Source organism: Trachurus japonicus, chromosome 3, assembly GCF_045865225.1.
Source record: "Trachurus japonicus isolate A0001 chromosome 3, Traja_1.0".
NCBI classification, from domain to species: Eukaryota; Metazoa; Chordata; class Actinopteri; order Carangiformes; family Carangidae; genus Trachurus; species Trachurus japonicus.
In genome coordinates, this window is record NC_140909.1 from 34,321,417 (window position 1) to 34,332,193 (window position 10,777).

Genomic DNA, 10,777 nt, shown 5'->3' on the forward strand with positions numbered 1-10,777 from the left:
ATATGCACACTTTTAAGACGATAAACGAACGTCTACATGTAATTCACCTGTAAGGATGGTGCCGGAAAAAAAAAGGACGCACTGCGCTCCCTCTCGAGCTCACTGGTAAATCAACAGCTGACTGAACTCAGCTGTTAGAGTAACTGTAGCCTGGTGTTTGGCTGTACGCTACCTTGTATTAAAATAGTTAATTATGTGAACAACTAAGGCTGTTTACCTGCGCTCTCTCTCTCTCTGTGTGTGTGCCTGTGTGTTTTCTAACGCCAAAACAACAACAACTACATCATCGATCATCCTCTCAATCACCAATGACGGCGGCTTGTCCCTATCGCAAGCCGTCACCAACAGTTTAATGGTTTGGTGGTTAACGGCTATTAAATATGGTTATACGTCTTTTGGTTTTTTTTAACAGTCTATGGTTAACGGACGCCCGTTAAGGCTCGGTAACCGATTACCGTTTTACCCATCGGTAAAAAAAATAAAAAAATCTGAGAATAAATTTGTGCATCTATGATCCAGAGGTCATTCACTACATCATAGGCTACCATTTATGACTCTCTCCGCATTGAAAAAACATAAATAAAAAAAAACACCGGCTGAAACTACCAGGCTAAAGGTTAGCCGTTGTTAACACGGTCTGCTTTATAGTTCGCTATACACATGAAAAATGTAAATTACACTGTGACAGTATTTCGATATATATACATCTAACAATACAATGTATACGGCTGACTATTGTGACAACAAATAGTAAAAAAGGTGAAATAAAAGGATATTACAGGAGCTTCTACTTACTGTTTACAACCGGGGCAGCCATCTTTAAATGTCAACTCGGGGGTTGTGTTGAATGTCCGACTTTCCGAGTCGGAAATCCGACCTCGGGGTTCATTCCAGTTGAAAGTTCCAACTCGGAGCTCGAAAATCCCGACTTCCGAGTACAACTGGAACGCACCATAAGTATTTGAGATTTGGCTTTTACTGTGAGGTTACCGAACCAGGACGTGATGCCGTATCTCAGGATGGACGCCGAACAAGCGGAGTCGCCTGAGAAAATGGACCTCTCAGCATCAGACTCAGTTCACAGTGACAGGGACTTAAACATGATAAAAAAAGTGACTAGACAGATGAAAACTCTTAGCCTGATGCATCAGCCGCTTATTTCATTACATTTCAAAAAGCGTCTGAACACGAGCCATAGGGATTTGTTTGCTTCCGGGAGGCGGTTGCTTACATTTGCTTCAACTAATCGCTGCTGCTTGGTGGTCACGTGTGCTATACACCGGTTAAGCTCATAGGTTAATCTTGAGCGCTTGAGTTCAACGTCATCGCCTTCACTTACCCGTCTGTTCGCTGATTGGTCCGTCCGCTCTGGCGGACAGATTTTTTGACTTATTTCAAGTGAAAATATGCTTGAAAGAAGTAAAAGGTGTCTAAAAACAAGCTGCTTTTTATGTGATGAGTCTTGTTTTTAGTATAATGAGATTAGTTTTGACTAGAAATGAGACATTTTGACTAGAAATAAGACTATTCTTGGTAAGATTTTGTATATAACTAGTTAGAAAGGACTCAAGTACTGACAGAATATTTTAAAATATATGATTATGAAAATAGAAATAAAGAGACATAATATATAGCAGATAAGAACCAAGAAAAAAGAAGTAACATGAGTGCCCTACTGTTGATGAATTAAAACAGGATAAAACTGGATTTAAAAGATTGAACCTCAGACTGATTATCATGGATTTTATCACATGGACCAAAACCAGACACCAGAGTCTAGAAAACAGTTGATGGGGGTAAAAGAAATAAAGAAAAATTGAGGTTTACTGACTGAATCAGATCTGAGCCAGTTAAAACCCTGTGGGAGATTTTAATTAATCCAACTTGTTGCACTCCGATCTGAGATTCGGTGGAAAGTCAAACAAACGACTTCTTTTTAATCCATTAGACAAACTCAGTGACAATAATAAAGTCTGGATATGAAACAACACAGTTTTTATCAGTTCTGACACATTTACAGTAAATCCTTAATAATAAACGTATTGATCACATTGGTTTGACATTAAACAAACTGTTCCTGACTCTGAGGGACTGAGTTCATGTAAATTCAGTAAAGTATCAACACATGAAAACATCGACTGTCAGAGCTCAGTCTTTATTAATGAAACATAAAACCAGGATTCTTTCAAACTGTGGAGACAAACCATAATAAACTCTATAATCCTGGAAGAATCAGTGTGTTTGGTTTTCTCCAGATTGCAGCGCCACCTACAGGCAGAGAAGAGTCAAACCACCACAGCTTCACCAGGTGACTGTAAAAGCTTCACTTTCTTTCTTTCTTTCTTTCTTTCTTTCTTTTTTAATTAATTAATCTTTTTAGGAAACATAACAGTAAGTAGACAACAAAGAGATTTTACATTGCCTTTTCTATTTTTTCCCCAGAACCCAAAACAACCCTGAGGCCTCACAAGACGAGGAGCAGTAGAATAAAGTCTCTGTGCAATAAAACTGAATTAAATAAGTAACAAATGGAAAAGTAGCTAAACAGACATAAAGTAAGAAAAATGAACATGACTTGTAACAATAATTGCCTATCTTAACATAATTGGACTATACAGTATAAGTAACAGTATCAAAAAAATGTAGCTTCAGTTTATTTCTACAGAAAAAGAAGAAGTCGGTCGAGACAAAACAACCTGGGGCCTCATTTATCATTGTGGATACACCTTTTTTTACACCCTTTTCCCCCCGTTTTGTGCGTACGCACTTTTCTCCGCCAAATTTGGGATCTATCAAGCCAAAACCTGACGTACGCAAAACTTTAGTAGCAGTTTTACACCCTCTTTGATAAATGAGGCCCCTGGACATGAATCATAAACCAGGATCTGCAGATGTGAGAGACAGTCAATGATTCACACACATCAACCCATTTATCTTTCTCATAATGAAACACATTATAATGAGTCATCAATTTCACTGGAACATTTATTTTCCATCTAAACAAACTTTTACAGAATGAAAACTCATCACAGATAGAAATCCTCAGACAGACAGCGCTGCAGCAATGTCAGACTCTCATCCCGACGGCGTGAGAGCAGCTGCTGTTACTCATTTAACACGTCATCAAATAAGCTCAACGGGAAAAGTTTCATTCATTTCTGCAAGGTTCTTATTTCAACTTAACCCAAAGAGACCAACTTTGCACAACTGTATTTTTTCTTCTGGAATTGAGTACTTTAAATTACACATGTTCTACACATAGCCCTTGTCCTTGTGGCATACAGAGCCAATATCCCTACATTATTATTATTATTTACATGGTTAATATAATTTACATACAGGACAGCTCATGTTCAGAGTGTGTTAATAATTGTCTGTGTGTTTATGGTGAGAAAAGAGTGGTTTATTGTCTGAAAAATGTAGTTCCCTTGGAATGTGCAGTAACTCCGACCAGCAGAGGGCACGTTCGCTACACGGTGTGTTCAGGAATAAGGAAGTCACGCGTGAATCTGTTCAGTGAATGAGAACACACACTTGAGTCTGAAGTTATTATGTGTGTGTGTGGCGAACTGTGATGATAAAATACATATTTTTGCTCTTTGCAGGTAAGAAGGGAGCGTTAGAGGTGTAACGAGTGGGTGAATGTGTTATGTGCTGGTTTATTATCCCGTTCGGACGTTATGTATTGTTGTTTATAGACGTTACTCAGCCAATGTACCGTACGGAAAACGGCTAGCCTGTAGTTAGCACTGGTTGCGTAGTTACCGCGAGCAACAGGAAAACTATGAGCCGGTCAGCCCGGACTGCTCGTGTAGTTCAGAGATAAATACATAAATAGGTTAAAATAGATACATGATTAATTTGACAATGTTTAGACATGATTGATACTGTGTGTTTGCTAAATAAGTTGATATATTGAATGTACATGATGAAACTGGTTGAGACTAGGGATACAGCAGTCACATGATTTATGTTTTTTCTGTTAAAACAGTGAATCTGTTCAGTGAATGAGAACACACACTTGAGTCTGAAGTTATTATGTGTGTGTGTGGCGAACTGTGATGATAAAATACATATTTTTGCTCTTTGCAGAACAAAAATAAAGACATTCAAATTAAATGTGTAGTGGAAGGTAGCTTCACTCTGCACCACGCTACATCATTATGTTTTGTTACAAATATTCATTTATTTGTTATTTATATGGGAATTAAATATATTGCCATGGCTTATCGTTTTAATTCACTACTTATTACCTTCAATTCCGTGAGAGGTTTCATCACAGAAAAAAATTCCTGCTCATTTTCTTATCAATTCATAGTCAAAGCAGTGATGGGGGATGCTTGGAGGTGGTAATGTTCTGGAGCAGGTGTGAATGTTCAGGAGTGGGTGTGGTGGAAAGTTGGGGGCTGTATGCATAGCTACCTTTTACGATGATAATCACAGAGTATAATAGGTTAACCAGACAGTGTTGTGTGACTGGTGAAATGTGTGAATGTGTAAACACTTTATATTTTACTCAATTTCCCTACCATACCAACTTTTCCTGCAGGTAATCTACAAGCTAATAAGCATGATTTATAGATAAACCTTTGTTTCACATTTATTTTTTCCATTTCAGAAGGACAGATCCTTGATACAGTGTGCTGGATGTGCAGCAGGTATTGTGTGACAATACCTGTGGACAAGTGGACAAAGTAAACCAACCAGGCACTTATTGCCCAGTCAATGTGGACACTGAGTCCCGACCGAAAAAACCCACCGTGCTCCATGACTGGTATCGCTCGTAATATCGGTCCCAATAATATTCTCTCCGCTCCAGCTCTCACAGAAGATGTACTTTCCCTCCATACACCATTGGAATACTTCTGGAAGTTTGTGTCTGAACATATTATTTAAGCCCTGACAACAAATAGTGATTTGTTTAATGAATCCTGTTTCTTAATACTATTGCTGATGCCCTAGGATGGCAGCACTAAGAACTAATTATATTATGAGCACTAACTACCTTGTGTCATCGCAAATGTGTGTTACTGTCTTACAAATGTATATTTATTAATGCGTACTGAATGTGTGTTTGGTATTTTACTTAATTGTTACTCTTTTTAAAGGTTGCCCTGTTTTTTTTTTTTACAATGTTTTATTAATGTACAGTGTCCCTTGTCAAATAAATTAAACTGAACTGAAACTGAAACACAAATGAGTACAGTGTTTAAATGAATGGAAGATCTGTAAACACTAATGAAAAGGCCCACTCTTCCTCAAACATTTACATGATTCTGAAGTTACAGCACAGTCAATTCCGACACCTTAGCAACGGTATCTAAGGGGAGGAGACTGCGATGTGACCGTGAAAGTCGGAGAGATCGTGACAATACAAAGGTAAACAGAAGGCGCTTTCCACCAAAGATACTCTATTTTCGGTTTATAAACCATCTTTGTTTCCACTAACGGCTCTCTTGTTTCTCTCCTCTCGTCAGCTCCAGCAAAGACGGTTTATAAACAAATAGAGTATCTTTGGCTCCAGACTCACTCGTCTTCCAGTGACGACGCTCTGGCCAATCAGGGGAAGGCAGTCGGCTGACGTCACGTTTAGTATCGCTTCGGCTCGCTGAGGCGTTACCAAAGAAGTAGCAGGTAGGAGGGGCTGGAGGAGGAAAAGAGGATAAAACGGAGTAGAGCCGTGCTGTACCTTACTGAGCTAGTGGAAAAGCACCAAGAGGAGGTCCCGTCTGACCAGGACCAGGATGAAGGAGGAGAACCTGGACCGGGAAATTAGCGACATGGATCAGAACACGACCGGAATGAAGGAGGAGAACCAGGACTACAACATGATAAAGGAGGACAACCAGGAGGAGAACCAGGACTACAACATGGTAAAGGAGGAGAACCAGGACTACAACATGATAAAAGAGGAGAACCAGGACTACAACATGGTAAAAGAGGAGAACCAGGACTACAACATGATAAAGGAGGAGAACCAGGACTACAACATGGTAAAAGAGGAGAACCAGGACTACAACATGATAAAGGAGGAGAACCAGGACTACAACATGGTAAAGGAGGAGAACCAGGATCCAGATCTGTTTGGGCAGACTGGGACTACAGGGGAGGAGCAGGACGCGGTCCACCAGGACAACGAGCCCTCCGGTCCATCCGGTTCCAGTCCACAGGTCTGTGTTTCTGTTTTTAGTGGGAGCGAGTCAAGAGATGAAGCTAACAGCTGTTAGCTGCTAGCTGTTGTATATTTTGTATGTGCGGTTTGATCGGGATCGGTGTGCTATTACTTTTCCCAACAGTCGGGGTGGAAAAAAAGAGCGAAAAAGAAGTCATTGGAGTTTTTCAAACGTCTACTGCTCAGGCATACTTTCACCTAGAGACTTAATTTGAAATTTAAACAGTAGACACAAGTCTTGTGTATTGGCGTATCAGTACATGTTTTGATAGTTCATATCGTTTTTGATCAATCCCTAATCAATGACCATGATAATTATTGGAGAAATTATGAGATTATAATGGGTGTGTATTGCACGGAATGTTCGTGTCAGAGTGGGTGACATCATCGGTTAGAGTGGTAGAAGTTGTCTGAAATCGTCTGAAACTTTTCTCTTTCCACACTCCTCCCGGCCACAATTTACGCTCTGCACACATGATTTTTCCCAAATTTGTAGACAATCTTGTTATCTCTCTCACAATGTGATCAAAATATCAGAGAGACTTACAGAATTTGAATTATCAGCCTCTAAGTGCGGCCACGTCTGTCTCTACTCCTCATTCCCTCCAATACAAACATTTAGTGAGAGAAGCAGAATAGACCCTGTTTTAAAATCGCAAGTGTCTCCAAAATATTTACTGTAGAAACACCAAATCATACCAAATTGTTCAGGAAGTCCTGTGTGATGCTCACGGTCTGTGTTGTTTCTGATAGGAGCTACCGTTTTGTCAGAATATGTCCAAATGTGAGACCTGTGCAGAGGCAGAAAATCGCTCTTTTTCTCCATGTTTCTGTCTGCCTCAGCCTGGGGGGGCCCTATCGTAATTGGCAACCACCTCAATTTGCCGTGGTAACCTCTGAATGAAGAATTTAAAAAGGAAAACAAAACAGCAGCATCAACAAGCTGTGTGATGACGATGATGACGGTACTTAATGTCCATCCATCCATTGATTAATTGATTCTCTCTGTTCCTGTCTGTTGCCAAAGAAACAGGATCAGGAGAAACCACACAGCTGTAATGGGTGTGGGAACATGTTCAGGACCTCCGGTCTTCTGAACTCTCACCGCCGGCAAAGCCAATGTGGACAGACGCCATACAGCTGCGAGCAGTGTGGGAAGGCGTTCACTACCTCCTCAAAGTTAACGATCCACCGGCGCATCCACACCGGAGAGAAGCCGTACAGCTGCGAGCAGTGTGGGAAGGGGTTCACTACCTCCGGAAATTTAACGGTCCACCGGCTCGTCCACACCAGAGAGAAGCCGTACAGCTGTGAGCAGTGTGGGAAGGCGTTCACTCAGTCCGGAAATTTAATGGACCATCGGCGCATCCACACCGGAGAGAAGCCGTACAGCTGCGAGCTGTGTGGGAAGGCGTTCACTACCTCTTCAAAGTTAACGATCCACCGGCGCATCCACACCGGAGAGAGGCCGTACAGCTGTGAGCAGTGTGGGAAGGCGTTCACTCAGTCCGGACAGTTAACGGACCATCGGCGCATCCACACCGTAGAGAAGCCGTACAGCTGCGAGCAGTGTGGGAAGGGGTTCACTACCTCCGGAAATTTAACGGTCCACCGGCTCGTCCACACCAGAGAGAAGCCGTACCGCTGTGAGCAGTGTGGGAAGGCGTTCACTACCTCTGGAAATTTAACGGACCATCGGCGCATCCACACCGGAGAGAAGCCGTACAGCTGCGAGCAGTGTGGGAAGGGGTTCACTACCTCCGGAAATTTAACGGTCCACCGGCTCGTCCACACCAGAGAGAAGCCGTACAGCTGTGAGCAGTGTGGGAAGGCGTTCACTCAGTCCGTACAGTTAACGTACCATCGGCGCATCCACACTGGAGAGAAGCCGTACAGCTGCGAGCAGTGTGGGAAGGGGTTCACTACCTCCGGAAATTTAACGGTCCACCGGCTCGTCCACACCAGAGAGAAGCCGTACAGCTGTGAGCAGTGTGGGAAGGCGTTCACTCAGTCCAGACAGTTAACAGCCCATCAGCGCATCCACACCGGAGAGAAGCCGTACAGCTGCGAGCAGTGTGGGAAGGTGTTTGTTACCTCCAATGGGTTAGCGGTCCACCGGCGCGTCCACACCGGAGAGAAACCATAAGTGTGTGGGCAGTGTGGGAAGGCCTTCAGCCAGTCCAACAACCTGAAGAAACACCAGCAGCTCCACAGCAGCTAGAGGACGGGACGGTCCGGTCCTACACTTGAGCAACTAACGATTATTTTCATCATCGATTAATCTGTTGATATGTAAATGATTAATCGATTAGTTGTTTTGTCAATAAAATGTTAAAAGATTTTGAAAAATATCAATCAGTGTTTCTCAAACCACCAGATGATGTCCTCAAATGTCTTGTTTTGTCCACAAACCAAAGAGAGACTCAGTTCATTGTCATGAAGGAACAAAGAAACCAGAAATATTCACATTGAAGAAGCTGGAATCAGAGAATTATGACTTTTTTTTTGATAAGCTCTCCAACATAGGTGGCGGTGCGCTCACCGGAGCGGACAAACTTGGATCAAACTTTAACCTACATTTCAACATCTCCCTCTGTCAAAGCTCAGTACCCAGGTGATTCAAAGAGTCCATTATCGTCCCGGTTCCCAAGACCAAGAACATCTCTTGCCTCAATGATGACAGACCCATTGCCTCGACATCTGCAGCCATGAAATCTGTAGGAGCCATTCTTTAGTTTGTGTTTTGTGCAAGTACTTTACGTTGACCACAAGAGTGCAGTATACCTTTTCATTTTGTTTGCTTAACACCCAGCAGCTGCCTGAAATGAAGGGTGATTAGTTTGAGTTGGATGGTGGTGGGTTTACACACAGTTCTTACCGACAGCCGGAGGAAAGCCAGTGATCTTTGTTTTTATCCACATCAACTACTGTTTTGTTAATAACCTTTTTTGTTACAATAAATGGGAACATCACCCAAAGAGACTAACTTTGCACAACTGTATTTTTTCTTCTGGAATTGAGTACTTTCTACACATTCTAGCCCTTATCCTTATGTTTTGTTACAAATATTCCTTTATTTGTTATTTATATGGGAATTAAATATATTGCCATGGCTTATCATTTTAATTCAGTACGTGCTACCTTCAATTCCATGAGAAGTTTCATCACAGAAAGAAATTCCTGCTCATTTTCTAATCAATTCATAGTCAAAGCAGTAATGGGGGATGCTTGGAGGTGGTAATGTTCTGGAGCAGGTGTGAATGTTCAGGAGTGGGTGTGGTGGTAAGTTGGGGGCTGCATGCATAGCTACCTTTTACGATGATAATTAATCACAGAGTATAATAGATTAGCCAGACAGTATTGTGTGACTGGTGAAATGTGTGAATGTGTAAACACTTTATATTTTACTCAATTTCCCTACCACACCAACTTTTCCTGCAGGTAATCTACAAGCTAATAAACATGATTTATAGATAAACCTTTGTTTCACATTTATTTTTTTCCATTTCAGAAGGACAGATCCTTGATACAGTGTGCTGGATGTGCAGCAGGTATTGTGTGACAATACCTGTGGACAAGTGGACAAAGTAAACCAACCAGGCACTTATTGCACAGTCAATGTGGACACTGAGTCCCGACCGAAAAAACTCACCGTACTCCATGACTGGTAGGCTATCGCTAGTAATATGCATATTGGTCCCAATAATATTGTCTCTGGTCCAGCTCTCACAGAAGATGTACTTTCCCTCCATACACCATTGGAATACTTCTGGAAGTTTGTGTCTGAACATATTATTTAAGCCCTGACAACAAATAGTGATTTGTTTAATGAATCCTGTTTCTTAATAGGCTACTATGTATTGCTGATGCCCTATGATGGCAGCACTAAGAACTAATTATATTATGAGCACTAACTCCCTGGTGTCATCACAAATGTGTGTTACTGTCTTACAAATGTATATTTATTAATGCGTACTGAATGTGTGTTTGGTTGCCCTTTACCATCAGGCGGAGGGACTGGCGATGAAAACTATCTTCTTTTTTTTAGCTAAATCGGGTACATTTACATTTGTGTTTTTTACAATGTTTTATTAATGTACATTGTCCCTTGTCAAATAAATTAAACTGAACTGAAACTGAAACACAAATGAGTACAGTGTTTAAATGAATGGAAGATCTGTAAACACTAATGAAAAGGCCTACTCTTCCTCAAACATTTCTGAAGTTACAGCACAGTCAACTCCGACAGCTTAGCAACGGTATCTAAGGGGAGGAGACTGCGACGTGACCGCGAAAGTCGGAGAGATCGCGAGAATACAAAGGTTAACAGATGGCGCTTTCAATAGACATATGGCGCTTTCCACCAAAGATACTCTATTTTCGGTTTATGAACCCACGGTTACATTGTTTATACTTAACAGGATGTCTGGTCTGTAGCCGTGTGAACTCCATTGGGATCAACAAGGAGCAAGGTGTATCACTCTCACGAGAATGGATGAACTTTGAAATTCAAGTGTCTGGCCAGGGAAGTAGAACAGCAAGTCTGTCAGTCTTGAGAAATAAGGTGAGGAAAAACCCGGTGCATATTCTCATTTGCCCAGGCCA

General features: G+C 41.6%; 1 protein-coding gene across 1 annotated transcript in view; it reads left to right on the forward strand.

Annotated features, from left to right (window-relative positions):
* LOC146990267 (uncharacterized) overlaps nt 1-8,393 on the forward strand; it is a 206,463-nt gene extending 198,070 nt beyond the window's left edge. Inside the window, exons 3-4 of the mRNA XM_085772971.1 lie at nt 7,584-8,275; nt 8,348-8,393. Coding sequence (XP_085629097.1) covers nt 7,584-8,275; nt 8,348-8,393 — 738 coding nt within the window. The remainder of the gene's footprint in view (nt 1-7,583; nt 8,276-8,347) is intronic.
* Nucleotides 8,394-10,777: the final 2,384 nt, after the last annotated feature.